General features: G+C 45.0%; 1 protein-coding gene across 1 annotated transcript in view; it reads right to left on the bottom strand.

Annotated features, from left to right (window-relative positions):
• Nucleotides 1-21,886, bottom strand: part of CCBE1 (collagen and calcium binding EGF domains 1) — a 230,687-nt gene that overhangs the window by 22,307 nt on the left and 186,494 nt on the right. Inside the window, exons 3-4 of the mRNA XM_072133333.1 lie at nt 15,440-15,492; nt 10,911-11,045 (exon numbers count right to left, since the gene is read on the bottom strand). Coding sequence (XP_071989434.1) covers nt 10,911-11,045; nt 15,440-15,492 — 188 coding nt within the window. The remainder of the gene's footprint in view (nt 1-10,910; nt 11,046-15,439; nt 15,493-21,886) is intronic.

The following is a 21,886-nucleotide window of genomic DNA, read 5'->3' as shown; positions in this document are numbered from 1 at the left end:
AACACAACGGTAGCAAGTCCCCCTGTTAATTCCTCACAATATGGTACTAGCTGCACTACTAGTGCCAGCAAGCCCAGCCACAAGCAAATAAAAAAAAAAAGTATAACGTTATTGTAGCCCTAAGAAGGGTTGTTGGGTTCTTGTAGAATCACTCCTGCCTAACAGTAAGCTAATAGAACACCCTAACGCTTTCCCTGACCAGCAGCAGCTCTCTCCCTAGCGGCATCCAGACAGAGAATGATCCGAGCAGCGCGGGCAGCGGCTAGTCTATCCCAGGGTCACCTGATCTGGCCAGCCAACCACTGCTATCTACGTGTAAGGGTACCACGTCATGCTGGGTGGAGTGCAGAGTCTCCTGGCTTGTGATTGGCTCTGTTTCTGGCCGCCAAAAAGCAAAACGGCGGGAGCTGCCATTTTCTCGAGCGGGCGAGTATGTTCGCTCATCTCTAGTGTAAAGTCATCCTACAATACATGCACATCACCAACAAAACAAGGAACAATAGCTCTGTGGTCCTACCATGGACCCCTGAGGAAGCCAGACACACCGGTGATGCACGTGGAGAAGGGTGTTGTTTGTGGGGTCTCCACTTATATACAACCCAAGTAGTTAAAAATATCTAAAAAAGTTGGGTAAAAAACTATTTGGCACCACTGTGACTCCTAAAAGACAAATCACCCCCACACAAATTTGTTGGATCTGTTCTTCAAAATGCTAAAAACACCAAATACTACCACTGATGGTCATATTTATGGTCACCCAGCTTTTCCAAAAGCATAACAGCCAAAGAGAACCGGCGGAAGCCTCCAAACGTTAGCAAATACCTAAATCATGGTCCACCCAACCGCAACGTCCCCCCGATACATCTGAGAAACATAACTTTTACGGGAACCCTTGGCAACATCTAAGGAGGAACATTTTTATATCTTGATGTTTCCTCAACCCTCAGACGATCGCTTGTTGGGCGTCCAAGGTCACATTCATAGGGACAGAAGAAAAGATTCCTCCCGAATGTTGGACCACGTTGTGATATTTCCGTCTGGTCTTCCTCGAGAACTGATGAGGCCGCTACATCTTTACGTCTTACCTACGTGTGATCCTGATGAAAATGTCTCCTCCGAGATCTCCAAGCAGTCCTCGCCTGAACTGAATAATTGGATCATCTATCAGACCGCAATGTAGTCACTGGATGATACGGGGCATGAAGAATAGGAGTGCGCTCTCCACCGAGCTTGCTCCGGCCTTGAGAGTGCTTTTTAATCTTGAGGAGATATCACGTTTCAGCCTTTCCTTCTAGATGGGATCTTGGTGTTTTACGAGACGTTCTGCAGTGGTGATTGACTCTCGGCGGTTGCCAAACACAGCACATCGTACATCCATTTTTATATAAGACATCAATAACAGGCTCTTACTTTTCACCAGAGAGCAGTTTTCACCAGGAGAGTGTAGTACTTAACCCATCCCTTCCTATTATTAGTCCTGCGCTGAGAACATTCCCATCGATTGTTATTTGGCCCACTTGGCTGCAGGAGCTCACGGATGAAGGATCTGATTTTTGGAAGTTTCGCAGAAGATCGCAGAGGAAGGATAAATGAGGAGAAATACAATGTAACGCTGTTATTGTTGTCTTTGGCCGGGGCCGTTACCAAGCTAAACAGGCAAATAGAGTCCACGTGGGAATCGGCTGCTCCGACTAATGGCTGGGTGGTGGTAGTTTTTACTAATGAGTGTTATGGCTGGTTACGATAATAGAATTCTTTCCTGTTGTGTTGAAACTTTTGGAGTCCTGTTTCTTATGTGTCCTCAGAACTTGGGGTGGAATGAGAGGTGGCCATACTTGTCCTGAGTTACCTTGCTTCTATCCAACTCCAACCTCCTGCTTACTCCCTTACCCTGGCACAGAATTTGGTGCAAAAGTTGACTCGACGCAGTGATTTGTGCCTTTTTCTACTCCAAAAAGCCTATGATTAGAGATGAGTGGACCCAATGGTTGGGTTCGGCATTCAGGTTTGGCAGCTTGACTCAAACATCTTGCCGGATTGGCGTTCGGACACTTCTTCGCCAATCATACCCATAGCTAGTTGCAAGAGGAGTCAATTTGCCGTAATGGATTTTCGGCCACCTTCCGCCAATATGTCCACATCAAGTGGCTGAACCCAAATGCCGAACATCTATAACTACGATACACGATGCCCCCCCTCTGACTCAACTCCTAGCATACAGCAGTCTCTCTGTGACCAATGCCCCACTCTGGTGACTTCGCCTGAATGGATACCCTTGTCTGCAACCGAAAGGGATTTTCCAGCTATGCAAAATGTATTGCCTACAAATGTATGCCGACTGCCTGGATAAACCAGTTGTAGCACTCCCGGTACAGCGCCATACCTTTTGTAGTGGCTATGCCTGGTACTACTTCTAAGTTCAATTACCTAGAATGGCAATAAAATGACAAGAACTACAGTGCTTAGGTAGACAGGACTTATAGTGGAAGGGGGAGAATTTCTATGTTTTGTTACATAGATTTTTGCTTACGAGAGACCAACCCAAAAAAGGGATCGTCTCCACCTGCGTGACATTGGTAGCAAAAACATGGTCCATAGTCTAGGGCAGTAATGGCAAACCTATAGCATTGCCAGGGGTGCGCCACCCAGGAAGAGATGAGCCTATTGTCCCAGGCAGCACCACCTGCAACAAGATGGGGGCAGCATCAGCGTCACCTGCTATAAAGCAGGACTTGTCACCTAAAAATAGTGTCTCTTCACAGCCAATTTACTAAAAAATAACCTGATATTTTACTTCTGGATGTGGGTGAGGGGCGCCTTTCTATAGCCTCAGGCTGCAGAGGGTTTAGATTCATTCCTGGGCACAGATGCCAGAGGCAGCACTCAGAGCCCTCTCTGTGGGCACCCAGGCCCGGCACAGAGTTTACCAGACAACACTATATTAAGACAAAATATTCTGCAGGAGGAGCGAGGGGTGAGGACAGGACTGGATTATTATTGGGGCGCCTACTGCAGGCCCCTCGATTCTTCATGTCAACAGGGACCCTGAATGATAAAATAAATCACTCCTCCTTCTTTCATCGTATTGGTGTCTCAGGGCGCTTATACGATTAAAGCTGAGGCAGAGCAGTTAAAACTAAGTTACTGCTTAACTTGCCATGTTGGCCCTTTACGATACATTTGATCGGATTCGATTGTTGTTTGGGTACTCGGTGTATAAAAGGATCTACATTACTGTTGTAGGACCTGCATTTATTTATGGAATGGGGTTTGATGGGGGATTAGTTTATGGGCCGGTGGGTAATGCCCTAGTTCTGGGTTATTTTGTATTTAAAGGGCCAGTATTCTTTACTATTTTATTGACTGCATTTATTTAGTCAACCCTACCCCTGCATCCTATGCTTAAGACCGCCATAGACCCTACAAGTCCAGAATCACTTCCTACATATGGAATCAGCTTCTTTGAGAATGGAGGATGTATCCCTTCTGCCTGCTTCAATCTGTGCTTTCGGGACCTTTTAGAGGACCTTCAAAGGTCCTGAAATGTCTCTTGTGTACATGTGTATTGAGAGCAGGAGAAGATGTACAATGATTTCATGGGTGAAGGTGCTTCTCAGTATAAAATTTGGTGGGAGGTTTGGGTGGCCATGGGCCCCCTAGAAGATTTGGGTCTCTGCCCAATCCACCCATATTATAATTCACTACTGATCCTATGCAGCTATTCATTTAGAGGTCAGTAGTTATTGACCCCTCTACACCTGTTACGTACAGTATAATTAATTGTTTGTGACTCTTTATTGGCCAATTCTGCATTGAAAAGACAATTTTTGATCTATATCTATGAGCAGCACCCGGTAGTGAGAGGGTGGGCACCCTACCAGCAGCACCTAGTAGTGGGTCAGTGGGCACCCTATCAGCAGCACCCAGTAGTGGATGGGTAGGCACCCTATCATCAGCACCCAGTAGTGGGTGGGTAGGCACCCTATCAGCAGCGCCCAGTAGTGGGTGGGTGCACACCCTATCATCAGCACCCAGTAGTGGGTGGGTGGGCACCCTATCAGCAGCGCCCAGTAGTGGGTGGGTGCGCACCCTATCATCAGCACCCAGTAGTGGGTCAGTGGGCACCCTATCAGCAGCACCCAGTAGTGGGTCAGTGGGCACCCTATCAGCAGCACCCAGTAGTGGGTGAGTAGGCACCCTATCAGCAGCACCCACTAGTGGGTGAGTAGGCACCCTATCAGCAGCACCCAGTAGTGGGTGGGTGGGCACCTTCGGGTCAGTAGAAATGATCGGTTGATGCCTGATAAAATAAACATTTAAAAGTGGCTTAGTGAGCAAAAACCTGCATCCCACCCTCCGTCCTCTAGGTGGCAGCATCTCCACATTCCATAACTTCCATAACTTTGTTTTGCCAATATCTTCAGAACCGAATCCTCCGATGAAGTGAGAAGAGACGCCGCCGCTAAATGCTAAGAAAACTATCACATTTTACAAGCAATACATCAACGCAGTAAACTGTATTATATTTTTGGACACTAGTGATGTCATCCTTTTATAATTCCAAAGTTTTCCAAATTCCAAAGTTTTATCCGTTTATAATTGCCACTTGTATCACATGACTTATATTTACAGCGGTCTTTATGGAACAATATCAAACATTAAATCCTCTCATGTTAGAAGATGGGGTTGTGTGAACTGCAGATGTGACCTATTAGAGGGGCTCATTATTAAACTTTCCCCCTTTAGAACAATTTGGTGATTTGTTCTTTTTTATATGAATATGTTTAAAAATTCTGCAATTTCCCAATATGTTATTATAACACTGGGAGCTGATCCGTAGCTCTATAACTTCTGCACAGAGAAAAGGTTGGAAGATTACATTCTGCCACCAGTAGAGGGAGCTCAAGACTTAGTGTATACTGTTTATACATAGAACTCATTGATGATACAGCATACATTAGACTCCATAGCTCCACCTAGTGGAGGCTCAAGTAATGTCATGGCATGAATTTATATTTCTTCAGGTGATTTGGAGTTTTGGAGTTTTGGGGCAGAGTTTTGGGGCAGATTTACTTACCCGGCCCATTCGCGATCCAGCGGCGTGTTCTCTGCGGTGGATTCGGGTCCGGCCGGGATTCATTAAGGCAGTTCCTCCAACGTCCACCAGGTGGCGCTGCTGCGCTGAAGTTCCCCGAAATGCACTCAAGTACACCGGCCTATTCCTAGTGAAGGTAAGTGCAAGTTTCGCAACACTTTTTTTTTTTTTAAATGCGGAGGTTTTTCCGAATCCGTCGGGTTTTCGTTCGGCCACGCCCCCCAAATCGTCTCATTATCATCACAAGAAGGATGATTGCAATGAATGGACACACCTATGCATAGATAACACACAATCCACAGTCCACAATAGGTTTCACTGCTTAGCTCCTCCTCCTGCTTGCACAGTGATCTCTACATCTCACACTAGACTAACACTTCCTGTTCCGTAGAGATTATTTCTCATTTGTCTCAAACACATCACAGGAAGGATGATTACAATGTATGGTAACACCTATTTGTAGATGACACATTAACTACAGTTCAGAACAGGTGATGGTCATTTCTCACCTACTATGTGCACAGTGACCCCTGAATTTCTTAATAGTGCAACACTTGCTGTTCTGTAGAGATCACTTCTCACCAGTGGTCTCATAATCATCACAAGAAGGTGAGTACAATTAATAGTAACACCCATATAGATATGACACAAAAAATACAGTTTCAAACAAATGATGGTCAGTGCTCAACTGCTCCCTGCACAGTGACCCCTGAATTTCATACTAAACTAACACTTACTGTTCCGTAGAGATCACTTCTCACCAGTCATCTCATAATCATCATAAGGAAGGTGATTACAATGAATGGTAACAGCTTAATATAGATAGAAACTACACTTTACAATAGGTGAGGTCACTGCTCAGCTCATCCTTGCACAGTGACCTCTGAATTTCATATTAGTCAACACTTCCTATTCTGCAGAGATCACTTCTCTCTAGTGGTCTCATCAATATCACTAGAATCATTATAATGATTGTTAACACCACTATACACAGATAACACAGGACCCACCAATCCCTGCTCACCTCTTAACTCTGTGTGTTAAGCAAACTCCGATCCTCCTTACACTTCCTGTTCTGTGGAGATCACTTCTCTCTAGTGGTCTCATTAATGTCACTAGAATCATTATAATGATTGTTAACACCACTATACACAGATAACACAGGACCCACCAATCCCTGCTCACCTCTTAACTCTGTGTGTTAAGCAAACTCCGATCCTCCTTACACTTCCTGTTCTGCAGAGATCACTTCTCTCTAGTGGTCTCATTAATATCACTAGAATCATTATAATGATTGTTAACACCACTATACACAGATAACACAGGACCCACCAATCCCTGCTCACCTCTTAACTCTGTGTGTTAAGCAAACTCCGATCCTCCTTACACTTCCTGTTCTGTGGAGATCACTTCTCTCTAGTGGTCTCATTAATGTCACTAGAATGTTTATAATGATTAAATCTATATATACAGATAACAGAGGATCCACCAATTACTGGTCACTGTTCACCTCCTAACTCTGTGTGCTAAGCAAACTCTGATCCTCCTTATACTTCCTATTCTGCAGAGATCACTTCTCTCTAGTGGTCTCATTAATATCACTAGAATCATTATAATGATTGTTAACACCACTATATACAGATAACACAGGACCTACCAATTACTGGTCACTGCTCACCTCTTAACTCTGTGTGCTAAGCAAACTCTGATCCTCCTTACACTTCCTGTTCTGTGGAGATCACTTCTCAGAAGTATATAAGATGAGGCAGATTAACACCATTATAGAGATAACAAAGGATCCAATATTCACAATAGGACACAGTCACAGTTCTACTTTCAGTGTACAATGACCTCTGCACAGGTCACAGAGCATGCCCCCAACACTCTTCCATAGGAAGTCAATGTCAGGCGGCTGCTGTAAAGTAGATCTCAGTATCTGAGCAACAACTCGAGTTAAAATACAGAATAAAACTCTTTAATAAGAACATAACCTTGATCCGTCTAATGAGTGAGCGGTACAGAATGTTTTGTGATCCGGTAATCTCCGGTATATACATTGTCCTCTCCTGATACATATGTTCCATTACACATACAGTATGTTACAGGGAACCGTTCCCGTTCTTAATCTCTTCCCTTATTTCCACATGTTTCCTATTGCAGCACCAGCCTCCCCTCCTGTGGAGCGCGTTACATTGCATGGCCGCGTTCCGAGCGTATAATTCATGTACACGGGTTTTATGTCCTTCATTACTAACACTTTGGTTACAAAATATGTCTGTTCTGTTTAATAAATGACGCGTCTCATCGGGAGGAAGTGATATATCTGCATCTCCCATCTCTGGAGGAACCAAGGTGAATCTGAGCGGCCGCTAATGGCCAGATGTGAGTGGAGCCTTGTGTGTGCGCACTTTGGCGTATGAAGAGGCCGGCGGGGTTACAGGACTATGAGAGAGTCTAGGACAGGTAGGGCATAAGGGGTTAAACATGTGGTCCTTATACGACCCTTAAAAAGGTTATCATATTGATGTTATGCTGCGCTGATACATCAACGTGCGTGCCGCGTAACCACTACAGGGAAGTCATAGCACCTTTTTTTCCACGGTTTGTGGTTGATATTTATTATATATTATACATACAGGCAGTCCCCGGGTTACATACAAGATTCTGTAGGTTTGTTCTTAAGTTGAATTTGTATGTAAGTCGGAACTGTATATTTTATCATTGCAGCCCCAACCAGAATTTTTTGGTCTTTGTGACAATTGGATTTTAAAAATGTTGGATTCTCATAAGAACCAGGATTATCAATAAATCTTAATTGCAGACACCTGTGATAACTGTATATAGTATATAAGTAGTGGATTATAATATAGGTGTATAGGCAGTTTGGGTGATAGCCCGGGGTCCAAGCCTTCTAAGGGGCCCATTACCACTCAAATCACCCACCAAATTTTATACTGAGAAGGACCTTCACCAATGAAATCCTCGTACATCTATTCCCGCTCTCAGTACACGAGAGTCATTTCAGGACCTTTGAAGGTCCTCTAAAGGTCCTGAAACTGCAGTTTGAATGCAGCGGAAGGGACACATCCTCAATGTATCAATGTAGCATCCGTCCAGGGTCCCTGTTGACGCGAAGAATCGAGGGGCCTGCAGTAGGTACTAAAATGATAATCCAGCCCTGTCCACACAAGAGCCTTTTAGAACCTTTGAAGGTCCTCCAAAGGTCCTGAAACCACAGATTGAAAGCAGGCAGAAGAGACACGTCCTCTATTCCCCGAGAAGCTTGAATCTAGTATCATATGTAGGAAGTGAAATGTAGGGGCTTTAATATTCATGGGGTAATGGGTGTTACCGTTACACATCTAAAGGGGTCTCATTAAAAAGCAACAACAAAAAGAACAAAATCTAGAAACAGGAATATTCCGTTTGAAAACCTGTGATATCATGAGATTCAGTGGAAACATATCTAGTTGTGGGGCGTCTCCTGTAACACTGGGTTCACACGTGTTTTATCTGCACAATAAATAATGGCGTTCCTGCTGCGGGGATCGTCCTCCCCCCTCCACTTGCAGCTGAATATATCGCACCATTTACAGATTAGTTTCTAATTTCCGTTGTGTTCCAGATAGTGAACAACGGCCGGAGAATGCAGAATATCCTCTGGGGGCGTCGTCTTTCCTCTTAATTTCATTAAATATCAACTTTCAAGGGAGACGATGGAAGGCGAGAAAAAAGTTTTGTGGAGGAATTTAGAAAACAAGGCGTCACTACTAATCCTGCGTCCCCATAAACCAGGAAGGTCATGGCTCCACGAAACCAAAAATAGCGAGACTGTGGGGGTCTCGATTCGCGTTTTCCCGACGCGTTACCCGAATATATCTCCGATTTGCGCCGATTTCGGAATTGCCCCAGGATTTTGGTGCACGCGATCGGATTGTGGCACATCGGCGTTGGCATGCACTTGACGGAAATCGGGGGGCGTGGCCGAACAAAAACCAGACGGATTCGGAAAAACTGCCGCATTTGAAACAAAAAATCTGTCGCGGAGCTTGCACTTACCTTCACTCAGCCCGAGCCGGTGAACTCCAGCGCTTTCCGATGCTTTTTTTAGCGGAGCAGCGCCACCTGGTGGACGGCGGAGGAACTACCTTAATGAATCCCGGCCGGACCCAAATCCAGCGCAGAGAACGCGCCGCTGGATCGCGAATGGACCAGGTAAGTAAATCTGCCCCTGTGTATCCACCTTGTGCTAAAAATTTGGGCTTTGTAGAGTACGGTCCATGTATTGTTCTATTACTCTACCCTATATGGATACAGCGCGCATGCGCACACGCCAATAACAGTGTCCGTTTTGTATCCATGTCCGTCTCTTTTCATGTCCTTATGGCGTCCGTTGATCCGTTTCTTTCTTTTAAAGTCACAAATTTTAGTGCAACCCATAGGAATCTGTTTCGTATCTGTGTTGTGTTTGTTTGTGCAATTTTTTTGCAACTTTTTAGGAGGAAATTAGAAGCAGGCGAAATACAAAGATAAATAAGGCGCCAAACAAGTTTACCGCCACAAAGTGGTTGTGAGTGAAAAAGTCGCAATAATTGTGCAAAAAAACCTCACTGGGTCAGGGGTACACGCCGCGATTTAGTCAGAATTCCTAGAGCACAGCTGGGAATCACTACATCTCCGACCCTGTACACCAGTTGGAGGGGGAGGTGATGGGCCGTGCAGTTGGCCATTGTGGGGTATCCCTGCCTCGCACTGCGCAGGCTTTAGCACAATTCTACACCAGGTCAGACCTAACATAGAAGTGCCTGGTGCCCAGCGCATCGCCTCCTGATAGATCCCTTGGAGGGGGGGGGACATCATACTTAGCGGCGCACTTAGCGTTACCGATGATAAATGTGCCCAAGGAGCCAAAAAGCAAAAACAACAACAAAAAAAGAAGCATCTACGGTAAATGGAATTAAACTTCTTGATAAATGTGGCTCATGAGAAGTTATAGGAAACTTACCATCAAAATCCATCCTGATAAACCAGGGACATTACTCATAGATCCAGGGACCGGGATCATGGCCTCCTTCCTTCTAAAATTTTTAACAATACGCTAATGAGCCAGAAGGGCTTCTGGGGGATGTTACCAGAGCCCCTTCATGTTGCAGCTTCACAGGCTGTTACATTGTCTCCCCTCTTCCCCAGTACTCCCCCTGCCTCTGCCTGCTGTAATCTCACACAGTGAGAGGGGGAAGTGATCCTGCAAAGTGTAACAGCTTGTAAAGCTACAGCATGGAGTGGCTCTGGGAACACCACCAGAGCCCTTTAGGCTCATTAACATAATTTTAAAAGTTGACTTTAGAAGAAAGGAGGCGATGAATAGAAAATATTAGAAGACTACCACAGTCAGGGTGTCTGGATCATGGTTGATCATTATGGATTTTGATGGCCTTTTGTTTAAAAGTCCCAAATGTATGTGCTACTAATGCCTATTAGTTTCCTACACTAGGAAGGGATTGAAATAAATTGGAGGTAAAATTTTGGCTACTTTTTGAAAAGACAAACTTTACAAATTTGGCCACCACATCTGGATACAAGTGATAAATCTGGGGTACATAGTCTAAAGGGAAAAAAGCAGCAGCTTGAAAAATGTTGCAGAAAGTTGCAATTTGTGTTTTTGCAGAGCGGCGGTTGAGACATTTTGAGACATTTGTGAGACATTTGTGAGACAATGACAATGAGACATTTCACCGCATTGTTTTCTATGGGGCTATTCACATGCAGAGTAGCTGATCAACTGATTGAAAAATCTAGTATACATGATACATACCTAAGCAGTATGGCTTCTCCCTGTTCCGGTGTCTCTCCCGGTCGTACTGGTAGCCGGGGTAACACGTACACAGGACCCGACCAAAGTTATCTGTACACTGCTGTTCACACGGGGCTTCGGAGCAAACATCATAATCTGCGGAAAAGATCAAAAACACAGAAATCAGAGCAGAGAAATCATGTCACCTACAAACTGGGGGGAGAATGATCAGAACTCAGGCGGGTACAATAGTAGCGTTATTGCGCCAAAGGTTACATATCTGTAATTTCGCCATTTTTGGAGATAAATCTCCCCTTATGGCTACAAAGTGATACTTAGTTCATAGAGTATTTATTTACTACAGTGAGGGAGCCAAGGGCAACATGCAGAAACAGATTTGGGAACTGAATTGTTCTACAGACCCTGTGCTCTGAGTAAAAGCTGGAGCAGGCCTTTGGCTAAATACCACAGCAGTCACTAAGAGCAGAGGGGAGGGCAAATTATCAGGAAATTAAAGGAAATCTACCATCAGAATCCATCCTGATAAACCAGGGACATTACTCATAGATCCAGGAGCCGGGACTGTGGGAATCTTCTTATATTTGTTATCCATGGCCTCCTTCCTTCTAAAATCAACTTTTACAATTATGCTAATCAAGGGTTCATAGTAACATCCCTGGTGGACTAGAGCAGTTATTAGATTAATAGCTTTACAACATACAGTTTCCCCTTTAGTAAAATGTATTTGGTGCCCTTTGGCTATCACTTATAATGCCCTCCAATATCAGTAGCCCCCTATGTATACGGGCCCTCTCTCTTGTTCCCCCACTTAAAATGCCCCCACTTTCTATAGTCTCCTAACTTACGCCTCCATTTTGGTAGCTACTCCACCAAAGTTCTGCCCTATTTTCTGTGCCCCCCTTGTGCCCCCTCAATCTCAAAATATTAAGGAAGTCATCAGCACAAAAGTTTTCACCTATTTAGATAAAATTAGCTGCCTACATCCCCAGGGGTGCACCAGCCATGAGGTGAGTTGAGCCACTTGCCTCAGACAGCACCACTTGCAGCAATTTGAGGGACAGCATCAGGACCTGCTTCAAAACAGGACCTGACACTTAAAATTATCTGTAATAAAATAGTCTCTTCACACACAGGGGCTTATTTACTAAGGTTCAACGGACCGCACTTTTGTCGGACTATCCAACGTTTTTTGGGTTTTGTGCGGCCGTGACAGGTATTTAACTGGCGATTGTGTCGCACGCGATCTGATTTTTGGCACAGCTGCACTGACTTCCATGTGATACAAATCGGGGGGCGGTGCCGTTGGACGATCCGACTGATTCGGACTGAGCGCGGGATTTAACTTTCAAATTGTGTCGCAAGACAATGCACTTACATGCACCAGGAAGAAGAAGGTGAACTCCGGCGGACCTGAGCGGGGAAGCGTCACATGCAGGATATCGGGCGCACGACCTTACTGAATGGCGGCACAGGGCATTATAGATGGACAATGCACTTTTGGTGAACTCCTCCGGACGGCTAAGTAAATGAGCTCCATGATGTCAGCCTGGGTGTGAGACACTGCATGGAGAACCCAGTTACTAAAAAAAATCACCTGATACATTACTCCTGGGTGGGGCGGAGGGGGCGCCATTCTAGAGCTCGCCTCAGGCAGCAGGGAGTTTAGGTTCACCCCTAGCTCCCTACCGGGAACATCAACTTTTCATGTGAACTTGAAACATTGAAATTTTTCATCTAATTTTTTTTTTCTTTGCTGGAAAGATATTTTCACTCTTAAATAAAGAATCTCAGAGAAACCAAATGATAAGTTTTCAATGTACTTTCCCTAAGTCTGTGAGAGCCGGTAACCTGCCGGAGGGGAGCGCGGGATGCGGGCAGGGGGAGCGCGCGGTGATGGGGCTGTCATCGCGGGGAGTACGATTCCCTCCGATGCCAAGTGAATCGGTTCTCGCCGTGGTGTTTCATCCGCTCCAGCGCTCGGGAAGTGTAATGGAAGCTGCCAATGGATTTTAATATGTTAGTTATGACTCAGCTGGGGACGAGATGCCAAAGATCCGCTAATCCGCGCTACGACAAACCGGGAAGATTTTAACACCTTCATCTCGCTGCTAAGCCCCCGGCGACCTCGGAGACCACTTAGAACGCAAAGCCTTTAGCCTGAGACCATGGAACAAAACCGCCGGCTGCCAGATGGACATTAAGAAATCTATAGGGGGTCATCACTAGACGCCGCTGCCAGGAGTGACCTAGGGCAGAAAATACGGACGACCTCCGGGAGGAACGCACTGACACATTACTGCTTAATAGCTCAGCTTCTTCCCATGTCCTATGGAAGGAGCAGGAAAGGAGATGGATGAGATTCATCCCAGAAACAGCGCCACTCCTGTGTATAGGCTGGGTGTGGTACAGCAACATAACTCCACCTACAGGGAACCTGTCAGCAGGTGTCACCATGCAGAATGCAGCCAGTGTTAGGTATTGTCCCTGGCAAAATGTGTAATCACACCTTTGTGTGTGCTGTTAGTAGCAGCAGGAGGATGAAATATAAATTTCTATTCTAGGATTTTATTGGGGGATTGTCCTCACACTGCTGTATCCTGTGCTCTCTGCAGCCAGTGTTAGGTACTGTCCAGGAGAGCTGTGTAACCATACCTTAGTGTATTTTGTTAGTAGCAGCAGGACTGTGATATATTCATTTATATTCCGGGATAGTAGCTTCTATAAGTGCACTGTCCTCACACTGCTGTGCACTGTGTTTATGATTTGTAAAGCACTACGGAATTTGATGGCGCTACATAAGTAAAGATTAATATTATTATTATTCTCTGCAGCCTGTGTTATGTACTGTCCCTGGAGAGATGTGTAATCAGACCGTTGTGTATGTTGTTAGTAACAGCAGGACTGTGATATATGGATTTATATTACAATATATTACAGAATTGCAGTTTCTAGAAGTGCATTGGGAGTGTTTCATCACACTGCTGTGCTCTTCCTGTAGCTCTTTGCAGCCCCTCCCCTCTGAGTAACTGCTGTACTATTCAACCAGAAGTCTGCTACAGATTTTTGTCACGGCTTTGAGATTTTAGAAAATTGAGATTGGGAAAATAATTGCAAAGACACATTTTTCAGAGAGTTAGGAGCACAGCAGTGTGAGGAGACATTGGGGCAGATTTACTTATCCGGTCCATTCGCGATCCAGCGGCGCTTTCTCTCCGGTGGATTCGGGTCTTCCGGCGATTCACTAAGGCAGTTCCTCCGACGTCCACCGGGTGTCGCTGCTGCTCTGAATGGACTGATGTTCACCAAACCGGGTCGAGTGAAGGTAAGCGCGTGTCCAGTGACACTTTTTTTTTTTAAAAAATGCTGCGTTTTTCCCGAATCCGTCGGGTTTCCGTACAGCCACGCCCCCCCGTTCCGGCGCCGATGCAACACAATCCGATCGGGTGCGCCAAAATCCCGGGGCAAAACAGGGATAATCGGTGCAAAACGGAAAAATTTGGGTAAGACGTCGGGAAAACGCGAATCGGGCCCTTAGTAAATGACCCCCACTGTGTAGAGAGCTAAGAGCACAAAAGTATGAGAAGCTACAATCCTGGAAAATAAATCCATATATCACAGTCCAGCTGCTACTAACAACATACACATTGGCATGATTACACATCTCTCCTAGTTTCTCTAATACCTAACACTGGCTGCAGAGAGATAAGAGCACAGCAATGTGAGGACACACCCCCAGTGCACTTGGCAAAGCTAAATGGTATTGATACATAGCTTTTCCATCCTACCCCACACTTTCCATTTCCCATTATTATTTGGGGCTGTATGAGAGGGGGGGGTCATTGATCTAAGACTTTTCTTTCTTTTTTTTTTTTTTGATTATTTTTGCAACTTTTTTTGGCACTTATGAATATTTGCACAAAAATTTGCTACTTTTTCATCTTTCTTAACTGTTTTTTTTTCAGTGTTGCAACAAATATATTTAAAATCAAGATAAAGACGTCTGGAAAAGTCGCACATTTTTGTACAATTGCGGTAAAAATTCACAATTTTTGTGCAAATAAACAGTCCTGAGCAGTAGAATGGCGAGGGGAAGCTCAAGAGTCTTTTGTTTTTTAAAGTCACAAAACCCCACAAACTCAGATGCCATAATATCACCTCTAAGATCAATTAGCCCCAAAATCCCCCCCCCCAAAAAAAAACAAATTAGACAGGTCCCAGAATAAAGATAAATGACCCCCATGCCGTTATTACTACTTTTTGGACATCTACTCATTCCATTGTATTTCTATAGATCTAGGGGGGCTTACTTTTTGCAGGGGAGCTGTAGTTTATTGTCATCATTAGGATCCACAGCTTTGATTAGTGATAGTAGTGGGTAATTAGTAATGAATCAAAAGGGAAATTTATGGGGGGGGGGTCTTGTTTTTAGCAGGTAGTCCTCTACGCTGCACAGCGCCCCCTCTATGACGTCCATGTACCCCGAGTACAATGGAGATGATACAAGTTATACATTGCACGTTGCGACTTACCCTCCGGAATACATTGTCCAAGGATGAACTTAAATCCTTTGCAGCATTTTTTCCTGAAAAAACACCAAAAAAGAAAAGAATTTGAACCGGATTCCTTACACACGGAAACACTATTAAAATGGAATAATCAACATTTTGCTAACTTTTGATATTACATTATAAATAGAGATGAGCGAGTATACTCGTCCGAGCTTGATGCTCGTTCGAGTATTAAGGTACTCGAAACGGCTCATTGCTCGGACGAGTATTTCCCCTGCTCGAGATCGAGCATTTAATTAAAAAAACACAGTGAAGAACAGTGAAGAATAGAATAAAAACAGTGAACACAGTGAACACAGGATCATTTAAGTGAAAAACACAGTGAAAAACACAGTGAAGAATAGATTACAGATGTTCGGCACATCTGCTTACCTGTCGGAAGATACGCGCGGAACGGTGAGAACAAAATAGTATGTGAAGAACAATATATATGTGTGAAGAAGACATTGCAGAACACGGTGAGCAGGACAGAGACACCGGGGAGCAGCACAGAGACACCGGGGAGCAGCACAGAGACACCGGGGAGCAGCACAGAGACACGGGGGCAGAGGCGGCACGGAGACATGGGGCAGCGGCAGCAGCACAGAGACATGGGGCATCGGCAGCAGCACGGAGACATGGGGCAGGGGCAGCAGCACAGAGACATGGGGCAGCGGCAGCAGCACAGAGACATGGGGCAGGGGCAGCACGGAGACATGGGGCATCGGCACGGAGACATGGGGCAGCGGCACGGAGACTTGGGGCAGCGGCAGCATGGAGACATGGGGCATCGGCACGGAGACATGGGGCAGCGGCAGCATGGAGACATGGAGCAGCGGCACGGAGACATGGGGCAGCGGCAGCATGGAGACATGGGGCAGCGGCAGCATGGAGACATGGGGCATCGGCACGGAGACATGGGGCATCGGCACGGAGACATGGGGCAGCGGCACGGAGACATGGGGCAGCGGCACGGAGACATGGGGCAGTGGCAGCACGGAGACATGGAGCAGCGGCACGGAGACATGGGGCAGCGGCAGCATGGAGACATGGGGCAGCGGCACGGAGACATGGGGCAGCGGCAGCATGGAGACATGGGGCATCGGCACGGAGACATGGGGCATCGGCACGGAGACATGGGGCAGCGGCACGGAGACATGGGGCAGCGGCAGCATGGAGACATGGGGCATCGGCACGGAGACATGGGGCAGCGGCAGCATGGAGACATGGGGCATCGGCACGGAGACATGGGGCAGCGGCACGGAGACATGGGGCAGCGGCAGCATGGATACATGGGGCATCGGCACGGAGACATGGGGCAGCGGCAGCATGGATACAATGGGCATCGGCACGGAGACATGGGGCAGCGGCAGCATGGAGACATGGGGCATCGGCACGGAGACATGGGGCATCGGCACGGAGACATGGGGCAGCGGCAGCATGGAGACATGGGGCATCGGCACGGAGACATGGGGCAGCGACAGCATGGAGACATGGGGCATCGGCACGGAGACATGGGGCAGCGGCAGCATGGAGACATGGGGCATCGGCACGGAGACATGGGGCATCGGCACGGAGACATGGGGCAGCGGCAGCATGGAGACATGGGGCATCGGCACGGAGACATGGGGCATCGGCACGGAGACATGGGGCATCGGCACGGAGACATGGGGCAGCGGCACGGAGACATCGGGGAGACTTCAGTGGAAGAAGAGGAGCGGATCCCGGGACAGCGTATCACCCCGACAAGTAAGCAGATGTGCAGAACATCTGTAATCTATTCTTCACTGCGTTTTTCACTTAAATCATCCTGTGTTCACTGTTTTTATTCTATTCTTCACTGTTCTTCACATCTGCTAACTTGTCGGGAGATAATATACGCGCGGAACAGTGAAGAATAGATTGCAGATGTTTGCATACATCTGCTAACTTATCAGAAGACATTCTTTTTCAATTAATTAACACATTTTATTCCCGAACCATGGTCCCTTTGAAAAATGCTCGAGTCTCCCATTGACTTCAATGGGGCTCGTTATTCGAGACGAGCACTCGAGCATCGGGAAAAGTTCGTCTCGAATAACGAGCACTCGAGCATTTTAGTGCTCGCTCATCTCTAATTATAAAGTCAGTACAGGCAGTCCCCGGGTTACATACAAGATAGGGTCCGGAGGTTTGTTCTTAAGTTGAATTTGTATGTAAGTCGAAACTGTTTATTTTAGAATTGTAGATGCAGACAAAAAATTTTTTTTTTGTCCCAGTGACAATTGGAGTTTCAAAATTTTTTTGCTGTAATTGGACCAAGGATTATCAATAAAGCTTCATTACAGACACATTGCAGCTGATCATTGCAGCCTGGGACTATAGTAACATCCAGAGAGGTCACCAGAGGTCACAGGGGGCAGAGGGGTCCGTCTTTAACTAGGGGTCGTCTGTAAGTCGGGTGTCCTTAAGTAGGGGACCGCCTGTATTGAACTCCATTGGGACTAATGCGCTGGTGGATCCGGTGGTCAGAGCTTCTGAAACATCTGTGTCATGTGACCACAGTCTCATAGGCAGCACCTTATTCCAGGACCGACAAGCACAGCGCCTCCCATGGTATACTGGCTGTTTTTGGTATTGCAGCTCAGTCCCATTTACATCCCATGTGACTGATGTACATGATGCAGAAACTATACTGCTATAACTGCTTCATACAGATAATCAATGGGGGGTCCTGGGTATCAAACCCCTGCAGATCTCACTGGAAAACCCCTTTTAAATTCTCTACTACATGCAATAGCAATTGGCCTCTTTTTCACAAAAACAAGATTGGACCAAAGAACAGTGAACTTCATCAGATCATTTCCCAAAAATATAGTTACATTTATGAACCTGGAATAAAACCCACAATAATAAAAGAAAAAAAAATACAATAATTAAAGGGGTTGTCCATAATTAGAAAATTATAGCATTTTTCACCCTATGACCATTAGACTTGTCCACTGGTATTGCATTAAAATAAACATGGCTAAACTGCAATACCAGACACAACCTGTATGCAGGTGTGGCGCTATTTTGAGAAGAAATCAGTCAAGTTTCTCTAATCCTTAATATATGAACATTGGAAGACAATGGACAGGAATTATAGTTCTGCGCATTTTTGTTTCCTTGCTTGGGTAACTTTTTGATACTGAACATACATCCTCCTCTTCCAGCTACATGACTATGAATATTCATCAGGAACTGTTTGTCCCGGCAGGTTGCTTGGAAATGTTGTTGACTCTATAGAGATCTCATCTTCTGGATTGTTGGGTGGTAGTCTCATACATGAGAAGGTCCATCTGGTCTCAGGACACTATGAGGAGCTACAGAGCCCCGGGCCAAACATAGAAACACATTGGAATGTAGAACGCTGAGCTAAGGTAACGGGAGGAGAGTCCAATTCTCTTATCATCGGGGTAAATGAAACACTTGTGTAGGAGACGGCATGTTTAGGGCTTAATGTGACAGAGCCACATTAAAGGGAAACAGCTTTCGGTTATTTTTACAACCCCCCCCCCCCCCCTTCAATATTCCATATGATCAAAGATCCCAGCGTTGGCCCCTCCGGAGCCTGAAACAGATCCTTCACACGTTTATTATATAAACTGTCTAATGTAATGTCTACATCAGTCTCGCAACGTTCTTTAGAAATCCAGGCTGATGTTTCAACATCATACAGAACCGTGTCCTAACACTCTAACTTAGAGGGTTGGGTGGGGTGGAGAGGAGATATCTGTGACCAGATAAAGCTGTGTAGTTATTTTAAAGGAATAATAAAAAATTGGAGATGTTGGAGCACATCTAATGGTCCATGGAAGTTAGTGAGATCTACAGAATGGGTGCAGCACGGGAGAAGTTCTGCCGTAATAGTCGGAGTATGTGATAAGGTAGGATGGAACTTTAGGTCCTAGCAAAGAGCACCATGGGCTCTGAGGTGGTGGTATCTCCAAGGGGAGAGTGATATAGCTAATAAATGTAAAATATGTAAAATAAAGTCAACCCTGGTCTGGAGAAGATCTGCAATGGTGGCAAATGAGGAGCCATCTAGCTTTAACGTTGTCTATCCTAGTAAATTAAGATTAAGATGATCTAAGACCAAAACAGGTCCAAGACTGGGGTTCATTGGATGCACCAGATAACATGAATCTGGAGGACCACCTCTCCACTAGAAAAATGAAGTCAACCCTGAGAAGATCTGCAATGGTGGCAAATGAGGAGCCATCTAGCTTTGACCTTGTCTATCCTGGTAAGATTAAGATTATGATGATCTAAGACCAAAACAGGTCCAAGACTGGGGTTCATTGGATGCACCAGATAACATGAATCTGGAGGACCATCTCTCCACTAGAAAATAGACCCTAATAGTCAGCGGATTGAGTTGTCTTCTGCTTGACCTTTTGGTCCCATGATTTGGTTCGAGTCTAGGCTCACCAGAAGATCTTCTGCTACTCTGGTGGGCCAAGCCTGCAATTTAATGAATTCTTTGGGGGTCTCACCTCTTCTTTGGGGGTCTTATGTCCTACCATCCACACAAAAATTAAAGGGGTTACCAAAGACTATAATTTCAGATTACCATACACCTCATGATCATTTCCCTAGTGGACAACCCCTGTGATTTTGGTGCTTTTGGTCAACAGAATGACTATGTTAATCAATGTTCTAGTCTCCATGGTCTTATCATGGTCATGGTCTTCAGGATCCCTCGCAGTGCATTGCTAAATTCCACCATTTATGAGATAAGAAGAGCCATCTCTGAGGTTTCTTTCTCATATCTGAACCTCTCACTCACAGTCTGATCTGATTTCCATTGCTTACTAAGTCCAGAGAGCCTTTCATTGGACCCTAAACCATCTACAAATCACTTCCTACATAAACATCTCCTGCAGGTGGAACCCACATGGTGAAGCCAAGCCAAAAAGCCACACTATCGGCCAGAACACGTTCAGAAGACATCTGTGTAGATGGAAGGTCCTCACCCTTCCCCCGTCATGCCTTCAAACCTAAGACCTTACTTAGCTCACATTTATAAAGTAACCTGTAAAACTTTCATATTTCATTTTTTGAGTCCATGCCAAGAAACCTGAAGACCTGAGCTGGAAGATTTCACACTCCGAATACTTGAAATGCTCCAAAGCTTACAGCCAAGTCCAAATCATGGAGATAAATAACTTGTCTGGGCTCCCGATGACATCACAGACCTCTATATGTGCACCTGTTCAGCCAGATTTTGTCATATTAAATTTTTCTCCAAAAACTAGTACAATGTTCCTTGTTTTTTAAATCTAGTTTCCAAAATGTTGTCCAAAAATTTCCACAATTTAGAAGAATTGCTCCTAGTGTCGATCCACTATTAGACCCTCCAAGATCTTCCATGGTGGTGGGGGCTTAGCCATATGCATCCAAAAATACATTTCAAGTTCTGCATTATCAACTTTTTGGGATTTAGAAATTTTGGTAAATTTTGGTCAGGATGGACAGTATAGAGTTGATGTGGTTAGAAGGTATACAACAAGGGGGTAGGCACATACTGTAAACCTAGTATAGGGATGGTCTCATTAGGACAAACTAACCAACTGATCAATGTCCATTGGACAGCTGAAATATGGCTCCTAAAAGTTCTGTATGGATCTAATTAGATCAACATCAACTCTCTGTCATCCTTTATGGAAACTTCCATGGCATCAGATAAGTCAGCGCCGTCTGTAGACTTGAACTATGTTATTATTCTGCCTGGTGCGTGGAAACAAAACTGTAGGAATAAATATTTGGCGCCAGATACTTTTTTAAGTATCAAAAAAATGCATTACACCATCTGCACAAGTGCAAGCCACGTCTCCCAGATACCGGGTCTCTGCTGAAGCTTTTATCTCACTTTTCTGTGTTGTGGTGCAGATTGGGCCGTTCATAATGATATAATATAAAGATATAATAATGGCGTAACTAGGGCCTCATAGCAGGCTTCTGAAAAGGGGCCACCTTCCCCATTCAAAATAATATATATTTGTACAGTATAGCTACACATGTGAGTTCTGATCACACACATTTATACACTCATATATGCACAGATTTATATTCTTATATACATACACCATATACACATATACAGCTTAAACATATATACAGTATACACACTCCCAGTATACACACTCCACATACACATACATACAGCATATACACGCATACAGCATAAACATATATACAGTATACACACACCACATATACATACATACATCATATACACACATACAGCATAAACATATATACAGTATACACACTCCACATATACATACATACATACAACATATACAGACATACAGCATAAACATATATACAGTATACACACTCCACATATACATACATACAGCATATACAGACATACAGCATAAACATATATACAGTATACACACT

The sequence above is a fragment of the Engystomops pustulosus genome, chromosome 1, assembly GCF_040894005.1.
Source record: "Engystomops pustulosus chromosome 1, aEngPut4.maternal, whole genome shotgun sequence".
NCBI lineage: Eukaryota > Metazoa > Chordata > Amphibia > Anura > Leptodactylidae > Engystomops > Engystomops pustulosus.
Note: the sequence above shows the minus strand (reverse complement) of the source record. Positions and strands in the feature narration are given on the sequence as shown.